Genomic DNA, 18,351 nt, shown 5'->3' with positions numbered 1-18,351 from the left:
TTGCTTCTTGAACTCTTTAAGTTAGCAGATGTTCCTTGTATAATTTCTTATGGTATTGATCCAGTCTCATGAGGAGGGATGTGAATGGCTAGACTGAACCTCGCTCAAAAAAAAAAGGCTTGGAATCAGGAGGAAGGAGACATGTTGATACCTCAAGTGATAAGGAACTAGGTGAGGAATAGAAGGAGGGAAGTGGGAGGCCATTGAGGATTTATTGACTGGAGTGGGGCAAAGAACAATAGGGGATTTAGTGGCTTTGTAACCTCTCTGCTTAAGAAAGTGTCAAGTGGTGCCACTTAGTCTCCTGAGGGCTCAGTGGCATTGCTAAACAGGAGAACCTCTTCCACAAAGACTGGAGACAGGGGCCAAAGAGTTAGTAGTATAGCAGGTAGAGCATTTGCCTTGCATGCGGCAGACCCGGGTTCGATCTCTGGCATCCCATATGGTCCCCCAAGCACCGCCAGGAGTAATTTCTGAGTGCAAAGCCAGGAGTAATCCCTGAGCATTTCTTGGCGTGACCCCCCAAAAAAGAAAAGAAAAGACTGGAGACAGCAGGACTGGAGATAGCTATCAGGATGACAGAGAGGCGAGGCCTGTCTGGCGCGAAACACAAAGGCAGGAGGTCCTGAGGAAAATCCTGACCATAGCACAGCTCTGTGTGGTTGGAGCTTATCCATATAGGGTCTGGGAACTGTAGATCTCTCTGCTAGAGTACATGGTTGTTTTGACTTTGCTTCTATTTTGGTATGGTGGGGGAGACCACACATGGTGGTACTCAGGGCTTAGTTCTGGCTCTGTATTAGGGGTCATTGCTGGTAGTATTCAAGGGATCATATGCATGCTGGGGATAGAACTGGACTCAGCCATGTCCAAGACAAGTGCTTTAACTACCGTACCATATTTTTCAGCCTGGGTACATGATTCTTACCTGAAAAATCTAGGTTCAGCAGGGTGAAAACATTGGTCTACCTACTAGCACCTGGCCAGTGAATGGCAGAGCCCAGACTGACCCACACCCCAGAGTCCAAATCTTTTCCCTAATTTTCATACCTCCCCTAGCTTAGAACCAGCATTGGTTTGGGACAGCAGCTTCAAAACTCACAATGCTTGAGATTTGTGAGGAGTTGCATGGAAGGCGGTTGATGGAGGGGTTGGAATCAGATACAGACGATGTGCAAGAGATTTTCCACAATGATAGACAAGTGTGAGACCTCAGCTTTACTTATCCAGTGTCTTTGAAACACTTCTGTTTCCAAACTCCTGCTTCTAAATTAGACACTTTAGCTACATTGGCTTTCTAAATATATTTATTTGCAACATTTTAGATTCAAATGTGTGCTAATTAGGCTGATCTCTTTTATTTAGCTCTCTTTATGTTTTCCAAAAATCAGGACTGAAGTGAAGACATTACAGGAGGAATGTGATTTCCTTCAAGGAGAGGGAGAGGACGGTATTTTTAGCTCCCTCTTCAAGCCAGGCCTTCCTTTAGATTGGTGCTGAGCTGTCCTTTGAAGGGAACTGGCACCGCTGTGCCAAAATCAGAATCTTCATCCCCCCACTGTGACTTTCTCCAGAAGCTCAGAGAATATGCCTGGAACGGAGAAAGTTTGTTCTGAGTTAGATTGGCGCCAAGGGAGGAGCCCAGGAGAGAGCCCCTTGTTTAAAATGGTTTGGTTTATCACATGTCAGGTTCCAACCTCCACAACAAAGATGTGTTGACTCTTGCTGTTCTAAGTGGAGAGAATATGCACCTTATTGCAGACACATCCGTCATCATCAGACCTTGAGAACTAATGCAGATGGCACTGGGCTGAGTGCCATGGTGAAGAATGAAAGCAGCCCGGCCTCACACATTAGAGGTCCCCAGACTTATTTGAACTGACACCCCCTTTACAGGAAAAAAAAAAATACTACTTAGCACTCCCACCTTCGCAAAGTCTAAAGAAAATCTGTTCTTCAAGTTAACAAAAAGCTCCCCTCTCCTCTCACCCTCACTCCAAATTGTACCTAAAGCTTCTACTACCTCTCTGGGTCATTCTAAGTGCCCTCTGAGCAGCGGGGGTGGGGTCGGGGGGGTTGCCTGCTTTTGGAAACACTTCACTAGAACCTCAAACGAAGGTAGGAGAGGAAGGATAGGGTGCCAAAAGCATGGCCATTCCTAGCACCCAACATTGGGTGTCCCTGTGCCCATCTCTGTGTCACAGGGTGCCCCATATCCTGGTAAATAGTGGGATGCATGCTTGTGTATATTTAAGATAGTGAAGTGGGAATGGGGACCCCTTTGGGTAATAATTTAACAAGCGTGTGTGTGTGTGTGTGTGTGTGTGTGTGTGTGTGTGTGTGTGTATGAGAGAGAGAGAAGGTTCCTATGAGAAAAGATGGCAGTTCAATATTCCCATATTGTGCAGGTAAGAAACTAAAGCTTGGATGCCTGCCCTAGGTGCCAACAGAAGCTAGTCAGAGAGCTGGATTAATAGCCCAGCTGCCTGTTTCATTCTGCCCAAGTGTGAGACTGCCTGATGCTGAAAGGCTGCTCGCACGCAGAACCAATTCTCCCCTCTCTGGTCTCTGAATAATAAAGCAGAGCTGGTGAGAGGTGACCCGACTCTGCCGTCCCTCCTGGGAGATCCTGTATGCCACCTCAGAAACACATTGCCGAGCCAACAGGTTTCAGAAGGTGCCCAGAACTGGGCGAGCAGCTCTGCTCGCCTGTGCTTAGCCTTCTTCACTGTGAGGGCTTCCTGGCATGTTGAATTCTGTCTCCTTCTCTGATGCCATCTGTCAGCCTCTTGGGCAGACCATAGGTCAGCATGTGGGACAGTAGCAGAGAGCACGTGTGTGACCTGCTTGAATTTGTTTGGCCATCCTCCCATCCCCAAAGAGGTGCTTTGGTTGACTAATTAGGGCACCAATGAGTAGCACCGTTTCGCTTCTGCCACAGAATCACTTTATTCCCTCTCCCACAGTAAATTAGGCAGTCAATGAAATGTTTTCCATTCCAGGCTACATGCTGCTGTGTTTCCCCATTATATGGTGGCCTGGTCTTGTGTGTTTTGTAATTCAGAATCAAATTGGCAGGGGAAAAGGCTGAGGGGTGGAGAGTCCTCTTGGCATGCAGGAGAGCCAGGGTTGGGTCCCAGTACCAAAAACCCAGAATGAAAGGGATGGAGCCAGTTCCTGTCTCCCCGCAGCTCCTTCCCGCATGCCTTAGACTAGACGGTTTAAGGAACAGTACATGCATATTCAGTGAATGATGCATATTCAGTGAATTTCTGCTCCACGCCCCCACCCCGCCCGTGTCCTTACCTGTGTGCTTCCATAAACTCTTTTCTTCTTCTTCTGAGCTTGAGAGACTGGAAAGAGGATGAGTGAGGCCCAAGAGAGGACTGAGGGTGAAGTTGCGCTGCCCAGGTCCAGGGGGCCTGGCTCCTGCTCCATTTTCCCTTCCCAATTTTCCAACAGGAGCGATATTTTCCCTTTATCACCATCCTAACCGCACCCCCCGGGTTCTGCATCATGACCATGTGACATGCCCCTTTAGGACTGCCAAGGGTGATGTCAGCAAGATGTTGCCTGTGATGCTTCATTCTGTGTTCTCAGTAAGATGAGCACTGGTAGAGGAGTTAGCATAGGGAAGCAGTTACTTCTGTCTCAACATGCAGTGCTCCTCAGGTGGGCAGGCTTTCTGTTGGACAGGATGTATTTGTATGTCCTGCTGCCTATGAAAGAAGCTTTTTGAAATTAACATAGCATGTCCCCTGACAAATTATGAATAAAAGTGGGTGGACATGGCGGTTGTTCTGCCCATTAATATGAGTCTGTGAAGAGTATTTATTGTAATGGAATCAATGATAGGTCTCCAGAAATTCCAGAACAGAAATGTCATGTTATACTTGATGGCAGAGAAACCCATCCAGAGGAAGGGGGTCGAAGGGGTAGGGGTAGGGAGGATATATGAAAGTGATCATGAAGTATTCATCTATTTTTTTGTGCGTGTCTATATAGTCCCATTTGTTACTGATTCATTGTTAACATGGGTATAGGCAGAACTCAGAAAATGTTCGTTGCTTCATATCTTTTCTGGCCATCTTTGTTACTATGTGTTTGATGTCTTCTTATTACTGAAATTATCTGAGCTGGAGAAGGAGGCTGCTTAAATAATGGTCCCTGCTGTTTGTCAAGGGCTCCCCATGCTCACAGGCCTTCAGTTAGAGACCAGCTTCAGCCTGATGCTTGCAGAAAGTAGAAGAGGAGAGTGAATGGTGGAAGCTGGCCCCACTGTGATCAGCCGATGGATCTTTGCAGGGGAAGCCTCAGGGTGATAAACTCGTATGACAAGGGACTCAGAAGCCACCTGCAACCACTACACCTCCTTCCTGTTGCAGATGGCAGGTGTGGCTCCTGGGAAAGTAGAAAGGGAGGTGCTGTGAGTGAGAAATTAAAAAGCTGAAGTTGAGGCCTCGAAGGGTTTTCAAATTATCTAGCCTATATTTGCCAGCAGAGGAACTTGAAGTTCCCAAAGATAAACTATGTGTCCAAGCTCCTCCAGGCAGTTCTGGGAGAGCTAAAACTTGGACCCAGATCTCCAGCTTGCTTCACTCCCCTGTCCGGAATAGCTTGCACAGAGTCTTTCTTTGCTGACAAGAATTTGACAGGGAGGGCTGGGGCGATAGCATAGCGGGTAGGGCGTTTGCTTTGCACGCAGCTGACCCGAGTTCAATTCCCAGCATCCCATATGGTCCCCTGAGCACTGCCAGGAGTAATTCCTGAGTGCATGAGCCAGGAGTAACCCCTGTGCATTGCCGGGTATGACCCAAAAAGCCAAAAAAAAAAAAGAAATTGATTGACAGGGGAGAAGGACGTGATTCCAGGTCAGACTTGGAGAAGAACTTCGTAGGTGGTGTTTACCAAAGATGGTAAGCATCATCGACAGCTGTGTCCTTGAGAGGATGGCTTTCCTGCTGGGCACAGGGAGAGCGCATCTAGTGGAAATGGCTCACTACTTTCTTTTCTTTTTTTCTCTTTGACTGGCACATACCTCATCCATCTGTCTGTCTTTGCTGCTCTAGACTATTTTGCCCTATTTGTGCCTCTTGTCTTTCTCCAGTGATCAAGAGCCTTGATAAAGATCCCAGCTATGAGTCCCCTGGTCATGGTCTTGCCACAGTGCATTTGGTGAAATGACAATAAGTGACCCTTCCTCATCTCCCAAGTCTTCATCTGCCCTGTGTGTCTCTCTACTACCACACACTGCCTCAGTTTCCGAGTTAAACACACACTAAGTTGTGACTTTTGCTCCAACCATAAGTCACTTGCACTGTTAATTAGGTACTATTTTCATGGACTCACTTTTTATGTATTCTGTTGTTTTGATTTGGGGCCATGCCCGGCAGTGCTCAAGGGCTGAATCCTGACTCATGCACTCCTGGCAGCATCAGGGACCAAATAAGATACCAGGGATGAACCCTGGGTCAGCCATATGCAAGGCAAGTGCCCTATCTGCTATACTGTCACTCTGGCACTTTCCTCACCTTTTATTTTATTTTATTTCATTTTGGGCTTTGGGGGTGGAAAGGCTTGATTACTCCCAGCAGTGTTTCGGGGTTAGTCCTAGATGTATACTCAGGAATTACTCCCGGCAGTGCTCAGGGGTCCATATAGGATGCTGGGATGGGGATTGAACCTGGCTCAACTGCATGCTAGGCAAATGCCCTCCCTGCTGTACTATTGCTCTACTGACCGCACCTTTTAAACAATTACTTCAATTTTGTCCTCGGCGATTGTTAATCATTAAATCACATGAATCTGTCACTTAAGTTTTTCTAAACCACAAACCTAGAGATTTACAATTATTGAAATCAAAAATATTTACCTCTGGTGCACCTAAAATTCCTTTGACTCAGCTGGGGGTGTGGCTCAGCAGTGGAACATTTGCCTCACAGGTTTAAGGCCTTGGGTTTGATTCCTCTCCTGCCAAAAAATAAGAACTAAAGTAAAAACCAAAATAAAAGAAGTAGGACTCCATTGAGTTCAAAAGAGAAAAAAAAAAAAAGATTCACCTTTGAAGTATAGAAATGTCATTTATACCCCTTTGAATACAGTTTGGAGCACGGTGTCCTTGAGCTCTCAGATTCTTAACCAATGTCATAATTTGGGTATCTGCACTAGTTTCATCGTGTGACTGTGGTAACTGAGCATTCGGGTTCCACTTCTTCCCCCCTGTCTAGTGCCCTTCCCCTGTTATCCTGGTGCCAGGTGGATACTTGAGGTCAGTGGGCACCTTCCCCCACAGGTGCAGTGGTGCCGGGGCCAGGTGAGAGGGTGGAGTCAGCTGCACCTTCTCTCTGATGGACTGTTGTGGGTCTCAGTCCCTGCACCTCCCGGGGTTTGCACACCTGCACTGATGTGTCCCCTTCTTATGGGCGTCGTGCCTTTGGTTGGTTGTGTGACCCCCGTCTCAGCCACTCCTTGTGGCCCTTCATATAGGCCTCTAGACAGACCACCGTTGGGGATGGCATGCTTACCCAGACCATGGGTTGTGTTATCCGTTTCCTTGGAGCCACTTGAACCTTTGGCTATCCCAGAAACGGGTCATGCTCCAGACTCTTTCAGGGCATTTTCCCAGCCCATTTCAGATTGTGAGGCAGCTCAGGACTGTGATCTGGAGCCTGTCTCTGCTCCCAGATGGTCCCATCTCTCCCGCAGAGTACAGTCCTTTGTCTTAGACAGCCCGTTAATTGTTAGTTAGCCCCTGGCCTCTCAGGGTGTTGGTTCTGCTTTTTCAGGAGTGGATGAGACACTCGGGTCAAGTGCAATTGATCCCAACTCACTGACCCTGCAGATATTCTATTTAAAAAACCTGCAGCTTCAGTTTGGTCAAGGCAGCCTCTTGGTTCTCCGACCTTCCATTGTGACAGCTTGCTCTTTGTCACTGGAGAGTCTTTTTTCCGTGATTACTGCCCAGATAGAGCCATAACAAAGCTCCTGGAAGAGCCTGCTGACATACTTTGGGCCGCCCGCTGCTATCTGTTTTCAACCTTTCCTCTGTTTTCTAAACACAGCTGGGGGGCGGGGGCTTTGTTCCTTCAGACCAGTGGCAGTAGGCCAGGGGAGGAAGGGACATCCATAAATGATGGCATTGCATTGCCCTCCAGCCCCCAAAAAGCCATTTTGACAACTTGAAGACCTCCTTCCCTCCTCAAAGCAGAAAGGAGGTCACGTCCTAGGGCTTCTTGTTTTCACAAACAGGCTGACGGTTCCCCAGGGTCCTTTAAGAGGCATTTATTAAATAGCAGAAAACTAATGCTGAGACAGAGAGGCATTTCTGGAACCCGAAACTGATGGAAATGGGAACTAACTAGGTGAGATGAGATTATCTGGATAGAGTGTGGACACTGATGAAGGGACAGTGAGGTAAAACCTCCAGCTCTCTCGGGACCCACTGCCCACTTGTCCCAGTTCATAATTTGGGGCCAGTTTGAGCAGGACTTATTTTAATTTAAGGGTATATGTGTAAGTAGCTTTTCCATAGATTTACTGTTCCTAACTCCAGCTCAGCCCTCCACCAGTAGCAGGTGTCTAACTGGGAAGTGATAGCCTCTTGTTATACAGGAGAAATTTGCCTGCAAGTTGCACAGAACAGGGTTGATGGCTCTTTCCCATTTTCATTAGACGTGAGACCAACCCTTTAACTAACCAAACCACAGTGATAGCAACCATTGTGCTTGTGAATATTCTTGCCTTTAACTTGCTTCCCAGCCATTCTTTGTCCTCTGTCCTCCAAATCTAGACTCAAAGGTTTCCACACCACTTGAACTTGAATGCAGCCTAACCTAGAGCTACCACATTGTCTGCCGGCTACCACATTAGCTACCAGCCTAACCGAACCTACCACATTGTCCTAGAGGACTTATTTATACCAGCGGATCTTGCCAAAACTATGGTGTTTCTGTTTTCATATTTTTAAGGAATCTCCATAGTGTTTTACAGAGGTTCTGCACCCATTTATATTACCACCAGTAGTGTACAAGCTATCTTTTCTCTCCACATCCTCCCAGCACTTGTTGTTTTCAAGCTTTTTTGAAACAGATTAATCTCGTGGTGTCAAAGTGGTAGCTTATTGTGATTTTGATTTGCATTTTTCTGATAATAAATGTTGTTGAACAGTTTTTTTATGTGCCTGTGAAGCATTTGTATGTGCTTGGAGAAGTGTCTGTTCAGGATTTTTTTTTTAATCGAGTTGGATTTTGTTGTTATTGTCATTAAGTTGCATGAGTTCTTTAAATATTCTTTGGCTATTAACCCTGAGTCAGACATATGATGTGCAAATATCTTTTCCCAATTGCTAGTCTGCCTTTCTATTTTTATGGAAGTTTCTTTTCCTGTGCAAAAGATTTTTAATTTGATACTCTATTTATTTATTCTTGCTTTTGTTTTTTGCCAATGGACTTGACTCTCTGAATATGATCCAGTAATTCCATGCCTAGGCATTTATCCAAAGGATACAAAAACACTAATTTGAAAGGATGTTTGCACCTCTATGCTCATAGCAACATCACTCACAATAGCCAAAATATGAAATCAATCTAAATGCCCACTGACAGATGAATGAATACAGAAGCTAGACTGTACATGTAAATATAGATATATAGACAAAGATATATCTATACTTATAGATAAATGTATAGATATCTATTTACTCAGTAGATTACTATTTGCTGTTAGAAGGAAGAAATTGTTCCTTTTGGGAATAAAATAGATGGAACTTGATATGATTATGATCTAATAAAATAAGAAAGTAAATAAAATTAATAAATAAAATCACTGTCCTCCTATTGTTCATCGATTTGCTCGAGCGGGCCCAGTAACGTCTCCATTGGAGACTTTGTTGTTACTGTGTCTGGCATATCGAATACGTCACGGGGAGCTTGCCAGGCTCTTCCGTGCAGGCGAGATACTCTCGGTAGCTTGCCGGGCTCTCCTAGAGGGGCGGAGGAATCGAACTCGGGTCGGCCATGTTGGCTGCGTGCAAGGCAAACGCCCTACCGCTGTGCTATCGCTCCAACCCAAATAAATAAAATAAGGAAGTAAAAAAAGTAACTGTGGCTCCAGTACCATGAAAGAGAGCAGAATCCTTGAACTTTTATTGCTTAGAGCTTGTAGTTAAATCACAGAATAGTCCATGGAAGACTTCCAGAGTATTCTCACCATGATCCTTTCTCTCAGACAGGGGAGGATTTGATAGGAGGCCAAGGGTGGACCTTGAATAAAATACTCCACTGAGTATACACATATCTACATATTTATCTATAAGGTTATAATGTTCTTACCTTCCCAGGGTCTTCCAGAGTCCAAGAAGCTCAGAGTAGGATACAGCCAGGATCCTTCACACCCTCCATACACACCTGAGCTTCAGAACATGCAAAGACTTTTGTCATGAAAACTGTGGTTCATCACTGAAATTCAGTGATTTCCATGTTAAAACTTAACTCCTAGTCTTGTAATAAAAGATTTCTCATCCCTGTTGGGCCAGAGTGACAGCATAGCGGGTAGGGTGTTTGCCTTGCACACGGCCAACCTGGGTTCGATTCTACCACCCCTCTCTGAGAGCCCAGCAAGCTACCGAGAGTATTCCGCCCACACGGCAAAGCCTGGCAAGCTACCCCTGACATATTCGATATGCCTAAAACAGTAACAACAAGTCTCACAATGGAGACGTTACTGGTGTCCGTTCGAGCAAATCAATGAACAACTGGAGGACAGTGCTACAGTACTACAGTTGAGGGTTAGGCTAGAAGCAGGCAGAAGAAGGAGTTCCTCCTTTTTGTCTCTTTCTCTCTCCCTCCTTCCCTTCTTTTTTTAACTTTTCAGCTCCCAATGGAGAACCTTATACTTGGTAGCCAGGTTCAAAGGAACTGTGAATAATCAGTCTTTTAACAATGACAGCCTTCCTGTTACTTTAATTTTGACTAAAATACACCTTTCAACAGAGACACAGACATTAAGCTAATTTGCAGGGAGCAGGCTTGGTGGTGGGCCTTGGCTCCTCCAGCGGGTGGGAAGGCCTGGCCAGACCAGGGGAGTCAGCAGGAGCTGGGCCAGTCTGCACCCATCATTGCCCTGGGCCTATTAATGCTTATGTGCCATGTGTCCATGTGTCATGGTGGTCTGTCTTTCTTATTGGCCAGCTTGTACAACGCAACCCCTGCTCCGTGCCCAGCATCTGCAGGCGCCTGCGTCGTCACAAGTTTCTGCTCACATCCTGTTGTCACAGACACACACACACACACACACACACACACACACACACACACACACACACAGGACGCTGCTGTTAAATCAGGACCCGTGAAAGAGATTGAGTTTCTCTGTGAGCAAAAATTTATTCTGAGCGGGCAGTGCCAAGCCACAAGTGTTTGCTGACCAGAGCTCTCCGTGGACAGTGGCCAGGAAAACAACTTTTGGATTTACTTCCAGAGGCTTCCATCCAGGAGCCTCCTTGATGAATTGATTTCACAAGGCGAAAGGCAGTGAGGGGGTTAATAGCACGCTGCCTCACTGGGGCTAGCCTGAGTGGCTGGGGGTTTGGGGGTGCAGGCAGGATGTGTGGGCGGGAGCTGGGAATGAGGCTGGAGGCCTGAGCTCTGCAGAGGAGGGGAAGAAGCAGAGTGACTTGGAGCCGCAGTAAAGATGACCATATGGCTTGAAGATGACCCTGTGGCTCTGCGGTGGTGGGCGGGGGGGGGGGGGGGCAACTCTCAGTGAGGGTGAGGCACCTTTAAAGCCCTTTCTGCAGGGGACTTCATTCCCTTCCGGGAACTTGTAGGTCTCAGAGAGGAGATGAAAGGGTGAGAGCCTAGTGACTGCGTCTTTGGCCTGGGATTCTGAGGCAAGAATTTATATGGTTCAGTGTGGGTGGGGGGTGGGGGTTGGGGGCCGCCCGGGGCAGTGTGGATGAAGGGAAAGGGAGCTGAGGCCCCAGGAGTGTGTGATAATGTGATGGAGCTGGGGCTCCCCACACTGGCGGTCAGGCATCCCAAACTCCCCACGTGGTGTGCTGCGGAAGAAGGAGTTCTGCTGGAACTTTTCTCATGGTTGTGTTGACCCCGCTTCTTCTTCCACTTTCCTGCTCCCTGGAGGCCCTGAATGAGCATCCAGACTTGAAGTGTAGGAGATCCTGGCTTGTGCAAGCACCAAAAAAAGAAAGAGAAAGAAGAGCAGCAGCCAGAAAATTCAGGGAAGCTTAGGCCTTTCTCACAAGGACCTCAGCTGAGAGGTGCAGACAGGAGGGGCTGTGAGGAGAGAGACCAGTAAGATTTTCATGACTCACAAGCCCAGTCTCCACCATCCAAGATGGCATGACATCATGGTCATAGTATGTAAGGGGCTAGTTAAGAGCAAGGCATGCTTGATACCCTTGTGTTTATGAAGAAAAATTCTATCCATTGGTAGGTGTAAGACCAGTTCCTGTGCTTGGGAGGAGAGCTAGAAAGAACTGCTTTCAAAAGGGTTTAGATAGGATGTTTGCCTTGCACGTGACCGACCCGGGTTTGATTCCCAGCATCCCATATGGTCCCCTAAGCACCACCAGAAGTAATTCCTGAGTGCAGAGCCAGGAGTAACTCCTATGCATCGCTGGGTGTGACCCCAAAAAATGCAAATAAAAAAAAACCTAAAATAGGTTCAAACCCTTGGATGGTCCCATAAAGAACCCAGTGCAGAGTACCTGCTGGGACTTTGCACACTCTATGACTGAAACCCAGCCTGGCTCGCTAAGCCACTGTGGGAACCGGCTGCTCTGGGAACCCAGGGCAATAGGCAGATCCCGGGCTGAGACATACAGGGTACTGCTGGCCAGGCCATGGCCCGGTCACCTCTCCCTCACTGGTGGCTGATATATGGGAACATCTGATCTTTCAATGACTGCAGCCTGACCTCCATGCAGTAGGACCCACAGATGGTGCTGACCTGCATTCACACATCTTATCTGCCTCCTAGGCAGGAGACTTCAGAGAGTCTCCACAGACTCCTCAGCTCTGGGCAAGGTTGCAAAATTAATTTACCGAAATAGAACCATACCTGGCCGTGCTCAGGAGCTGCTATAGCATACTTGGTGGAACTCAGGGAGCTTTATGGTACAAGGGCCCGAACTCGTGGCCTTGTACCTGCTGTGTAGGTATATTCCGCCCCTTTCCCCAGCTCCCGAACTGTCCACTGTAGCACTGTAGCACTGTCCTCCTGTTGTTCGTTGATTTGCTCGAGCAGGCACCAGTAACGTCTCCATTGTGAGACTTGTTGTTACTGTTTTTGGCCTGTCAAATACATCACAGCTAGCTTTCCAGGCTTTGCCATGCGGGCCGGATAATCTCGGTAGCTTGCCAGGCTCTTCGAGAGGGGTGGAGGAATCAAACCCAGGTCGGCCGTGTGCAATCAAATGCCCTGCCCGCTATTCTATCGCTCCAGCCCCTGAACTATACATGTTTAAAAAAAGAGCAGATCACTAGGTTAGGGATGTGAGGCCCCAGCTTGGATACCCACACTGCATGGCTCCCAGGGCACCCTCCCCCAAAACTGAAAAGTCTCCCGAAGTAGCAAATGGATGAGGGAAAATGGAGTCCCAGGGAAGGGGTGAATGTCTCTGCAGTGGTAAGGCAGGAGTGTTAGTGGGGGAAAGAGTACATACTCTCTGCCATTGCCAAAGACATCCCCTCCCCTTCATTCACCCGCTGGAATCACACCCATACCACCTCCCGTTCTACCTCTGCCCCCTGCTGCGGACACACACACACGAGCTTTGCCTCTGATTGAGTTGTTTTCCTAATGCTCTCCATTCAAGCTCTGAACATCTGAGAATGTGCTCTGCAAATGTACCAGCCCCCAGCCACAGCCTAAACACGGACCCGTTACTCTAGCAGGCTCACTCGCTGCCTCCTTTCTCCTTCTCCTGTGCTTCTTCCCTTCTCCTCCTCCGAATGAGCTTAGGTGGATTTAAAATTTAATCAGTCTGATTGGTTTTTCTAATGGGAACTTAAACTGAACTTGAGATTGCCAGCATCTTGGGGCTGCAGGTTGCTCAGCTGGGACCTCTGTTGAGACATTCCTCGTGGCCCTGAGACAGAGTGGGGACACAGGGTGGCCATGTACCAAGGGTGGTTCTGCCATACAAGCTCTTTTGGATGGATCTTCCTAAATGCATCATCATGGGGTCTTGGAAAGATCATTTTCTCGGGCCTCGGTGTGTTAAATTAGAAAGTAGAAGTTTTCCCAGAAGTACTCTAGATCATCACGGGATCAGTGGGGAAGAACTCAGTAGCCTAAAGTCTCTCTGCTCAGAGCTTTGAGTTGAGAGCCAAGGATGTGCTGAAAAATGTCCTTACCCCTGGATCCCTCATCCCACTTTAGGCCTTCACATGGGTTAAGGAGATGCAGTCGGAATATGCTTAAGTTAAGAAACCCTACCACCCCAGTTCTGAAACACCGAAGACAGCAATACATCTTGAAGGGGGGAAAGGAATCCTGTGAACCGCCTCTACAGCAGAAATTAAGCCTTATTGTGAGTCAGTGATGCCACTAGGAGTCCCACAGACTGGCTTCTGTTTTTTTCTGGCATGTATGAATATTTTTTCTACTCAAATTATCTAGTATATCAAATACACCTACCACCTAGACTCATAAGTGCTCATATTTTACAACTTTGTAACAGAGAAGTGATACAAGTACCATTCAAGCCTCATCTTCTTTTTCAAACCTTCTCTCTGTATCCAGAAGTTGGTGTTTGTTAGTCCCATGCATATTTGTGAATTTAACCACAAATGTCACGATGGAAAAACACTGTCCATAGGCATCACATTGCTTTTGCCAGAGCAAAAAAATATTTGTGGCAGTGAACCATATAAATCTTTGCTGTCGGTTGTGACTCCGCTACTTACTTGGGGAAACGCTGGACAAGATGTATCCCCTCTTCGAGTTATGGGACAAGCACTCAGATGCTGGTGGTCCTCATCTTGGCACCATCCAAATGAGTGAAGCCTGGAAAGGCAACAATGCTGATGGTACAGATATAGACTCCACTGGGCCCTAGGACTAATTTGTTATGTGGATAGCAGGTATAAAGCTGCTGCAGATATTTGGTTGGGAGCAGGGACCTTCAGGCTGGCCATTGTGATCAGGACATAGGGGTGGGCAGGGAAATCCCTCTGTGGCCTATTGAGTTGGGAGTGCTACGGGGGTCAGAGGCGGATGGATTTTCGGATCCAAATCCAGGTCTTGCTTCTGACCTAAGATGCCTCTGTGGGTTTCCTCAGCATCAAGCGAGTCGGAAATGTGAGGCTTGGGGAATCAGGACAGCTCCTGGGGTGAAGGGCTTCTCCTGCACTTTGCCAGGTAAAGGTAGCAGGGCTCGCCCTCATCCGATTCCTGCAGAACTCCGACGAGTGGCAACAGGAGACGTGGGATGGAATCGTCTAATTGTCATGTCAACTTCAAAGGTTAAAGTTGTTGGAAACTTTTTTTTCCCCCTCTCTAATAACCTGTTGGGATTTTCTTGTTCGGGGAGCATATATAAATGCTCTCTGAAGATAATTTCTACTTTGCCTTTCCCCTGCCTTCAATGGAAAGAAATTCACAGGTTTTATTCGCCTTTGCTTCTACTTGTGCGTATCTGCCTGAACTTGCCCCTTGTTAGACTCCAGGGCGCCTCGGCCTGCCCTGGGTTGGGTGAATGCTACTCTGAGGCCTTCTTTCCTGTCTCTGTGCTGGGCCTCTCCGTCTTGCCTGTGTGCAGGGAAATCTCCTCTCCAGGATGGCCCCTTAAGGATCTTCAATCAGCTTCCCCTTGGTGCTCCCACAGGCTAGTTCTGGCACCTTCGCTCCGTCTTCACTCGCTGACTGTGCACAAGGAAAGAAATACCTGCAGAGTAGCAAGAAACCTGCCCCCCATCCCTCTTGCCCAGTGCCTGTTAAAGGTCTGGCAAGATGAACCCCTAGTGGTGCTTAGGATGATAGGGATCTACCAAGTAACTTAAGGAGAAGTGAGGGCGGGGAGGGAAGAGCTAGGGGAACCGCTATTATTAAATCCAGAGAGAACAGGGGTTTAGCACAAGGACAAATGTGGGTGGGTAGAGCCCCGGATGCTCTCTGGGCCCTGATTGGCTCCATCTGTCTCTGCTTGTTTTTCACACCGTGTCCCGTCTCTTCATGTTCCCTCCTCTTCATCTTCCTCCATTCCTCCTCTTATTCCTCTGTCCCTTCTTACACCCTTTATCCCTCTCTCTGCCTGCCCTCTGGGTGTGGGCCAGGCCTCCGACTCTCTGTGATTCCCTCTGATCACCAGTGAGTGTCTCTGTCCTCCCTCTCCTCTCTCAGCTCTTACCTGCCTCTCTTCCCACGCCCACGCCCCAAACTGACAGCTGGTTTCCGTGAAACTTCTATCTGGCCCATAATTGTAGAGACTCCCACACCGAATGGCCTCTTTTTTCTCAGAAGCCCACAGCCATCTGGTGGTAATCCCTCTGTGTGCACAATTCAGAGCTCCAGAAAGGGTGCATGATGGCGCTTCTTTCCGAGTTGGCCACACTATCCCAGGCCACTGGCCAATCTACAGATAGCCCCTGCTAGTGGTTAAATAAAGGTCAAAGTTACAGAGCCCCCCAGCAGCCTCCTGGGAGTTGGAGGCTGTGGGAAGAGATGAGATCACAAGAGGGAAATTGTGCAAGTAGCTGTCACAGCTGCATTTGCACAAGAACTAAGGGTCCTATTAACATACAACAGGAGTGTATCTAAATGGAACTCGGGCTAGAAAGGCAAAGTGTTGAGAAGAAACTGATTTCCTCTGCTCTCCTCGAAGGGGTTACTGCTCTGAAATTAAGAATGTAGCATTTGCCACCATACTGAACATAGCATGAAATTACACTTTCATTCCGAGTGTTCGTTTTGTACACCATGGCACAGGGATGGATGGGCTTGATTGATTCAGAACAAAAATCACCCTAGTGGTTGCAGTAGAGGCTATACCAAGGCTGCTTGTTCTCCCAGGTATGAAGCTTTGGACTCAAAATTTAAAAGAGGAAAGGCCTTTGTCAGCCTCTCACTGTGAGGCTGTGAGGGCAGGCTCTCACCTCCCCCTGTTTGTATGCTGCTCTTGGAAGACCATGTGGGAGTAGGACGAGCCTCACCCCGGGCAGGTGCCAAGGGCTACTCCCCTTGTTCTCTGCTTCTCAGCCTCCCCCTTTTCTGTGCTTGGTGCCACTGCTGTGCCCCTTGCAGTTTTTCAGTCACAACTCTGGTTTCGAGTATATTTTCCTACAGTTTGTGAAATGGACCTAGAGTGGTAAAATCCTGTCCTGCTTCCATGCAACCAGAAAACAAGATAGAACTTGAATCTTTCAGCAACAGAAAAGCCCACGGAGCAGATCACGAAACCCAGCTTGTGGGACTTAATCCCAGAAAAGGAAGATGGAGGGAAAGTGATGGAGCTTTTGCTTAGCAGGTGGATTTGATTTTGTGCTTCCAAAGCCAGCACCTACAAATGATAGATGAGGGATTTCGTTTTGCTTCTAATAAACATGCAACTGCGCTGGAATGTTTTGGGGGATCATGGAAGTTTACATTTAATCTTTTTTCCACTTTTGACTACCTGGTTAGTTTCATTCTTTCTCCAGCTGCCAAATCATCCATTTCTATTGTGGGAAATTCTCATCAGCCCATGGTCTGTATTAGGTGGTATTTGCCTCTGACAACATGACTTAATCGTTACTAGGAAGGCTGGCAAGAGTTAAGGATGTTTGTATTCCTCTGGGTACAGCTTAGCAACTCCAGATAAATATTCTAGTCCAACGGCTTGCTCTGGGCTTCTTTCTTCCAAGTTTCCTCCCCTCCTGAGGATGAACTCTAAGCAAAGTGTTGGGTCCCTAGGAACTTAAAAAGCAAGGACGATGCCTCAAATGGTTGACCTAGACTCCTGTTGTTATTCAGTAATGAGTCAAAATCTGCTTTGATCCCTCTTGAAAGAAATTTTCGGTTGGGTTGCCGAAGTTTTGTCTTCGCCACTTTTAGAACACCCATCTCTGAGAACTTCAGTCATGATACAGGTTATTGTGAGAAAGACCAAAAAAAAATCTCATATCTTTTTTATCTTTAGAATAAGAAGATCTACTTGGACATTATTCACACATACATGGAAGTGCATGCCACGGTATATGGCTCTGGCACAAAGTATATTCCTAGCTACGTGAAAAACCATGGTATCCTCAGTGGACGGGATCTGCAGTTTCTTCTCCGAGAAACCAAGGTAAGCTGTGAGTGGTTCTGTAGAATTCCAGCAGGGATGTTGATTTCTTTCTTATGTCTTTACTATGGGAACAGAGTCTTTGTGCTGTAGTAGCTCTTGGGGTCAGTTCTGGGCATTGGTTTTGTAGCTCAACTGAATTTGGGCCCAGAAAATTGAAAGTCATGAATTGTTCCAGGACCAGAGAACAGTGGGCTGGAGCATATTCTTTGCATATAGGGAACCCATGTTTGAACCCCAGCACCTCATCGTCCTCCAGGCACAGCCAGGAGTGACCCTCAAACTTCACTGGGTATAGCCCCCAAACCCAAAACAAACCAAAAAAAAATGAGTGGAGTGTGGCATGAAAAAAACTGATTTCTGCCATTTAAAACTGATTTCATGAGAATCTGCTCAGGCATCAAGAGTGAGGTGGGGAAGAGTATGGTGGCAGGGAAAATAAGGTCCAGATTGGAAGACTGGACTTTGTGACTGAACTCCAGCTTTCTCTGAACCACTGTCACTTTGGGTATGTTACTCACTAACCCATTCTACCTCATTCCCACCTCTCCCCTAGTCTCTATTGTTCAAGCAGTTGGCCCTTCCTGTAGCTTTTCCTCATATATCCTCTTTATGAAAGTCTTTACTGGAATCCAAGAAAGTAAGGACAAGGAAAATGCCACCTTGGACTCCCAGAACAGAAAAGGCATCGTGGAAGATGTAAGACAGGAAGGGTGGATGGTTGGTCCTGCGTAGAATTTGGGACAGGAATGACAGTTAGGTGGCCGAGACACAGAAGATGCATCAACCAACTGAGCTCATTTAAAGGGTGAGAACCTGTAGGGGATCAACTCTGATACAGGGCTCAGAAGCTATGTCATAGAAATTGACTCCTGACCTTGGGGAATGGAACGTGGAGGCAGTCCTCATGCAGTATTATTTTACTGACACACTGATCATGGGGCCTTCTGCTATCGTTTCTGTAATTTTGCCATGGAAGCAACAAATGAAGTTAGGGGACTTACAGATGGATCAAGTTTGGTCTGTAAGGGTTGGCTGGCACTTTAATGCATTAGCTAAGCTCTCAT

The 18,351-nt window shown here is 47.2% G+C and overlaps 1 protein-coding gene across 2 annotated transcripts in view; it reads left to right on the top strand.

The window, feature by feature from the left end:
* Positions 1 to 18,351, top strand: part of MGAT5 (alpha-1,6-mannosylglycoprotein 6-beta-N-acetylglucosaminyltransferase) — a 318,860-nt gene that overhangs the window by 257,032 nt on the left and 43,477 nt on the right. For both annotated transcript variants that reach the window (XM_056117604.1, XM_056117605.1), the window contains exon 12: positions 17,138 to 17,287. In XM_056117604.1, coding sequence (XP_055973579.1) covers positions 17,138 to 17,287 — 150 coding nt within the window. The remainder of the gene's footprint in view (positions 1 to 17,137; positions 17,288 to 18,351) is intronic.

The sequence above is a fragment of the Sorex fumeus genome, unplaced genomic scaffold, assembly GCF_029834395.1.
Source record: "Sorex fumeus unplaced genomic scaffold, SorFum_2.1 ptg000035l, whole genome shotgun sequence".
NCBI classification, from domain to species: domain Eukaryota; kingdom Metazoa; phylum Chordata; class Mammalia; order Eulipotyphla; family Soricidae; genus Sorex; species Sorex fumeus.
Note: the sequence above shows the minus strand (reverse complement) of the source record. Positions and strands in the feature narration are given on the sequence as shown.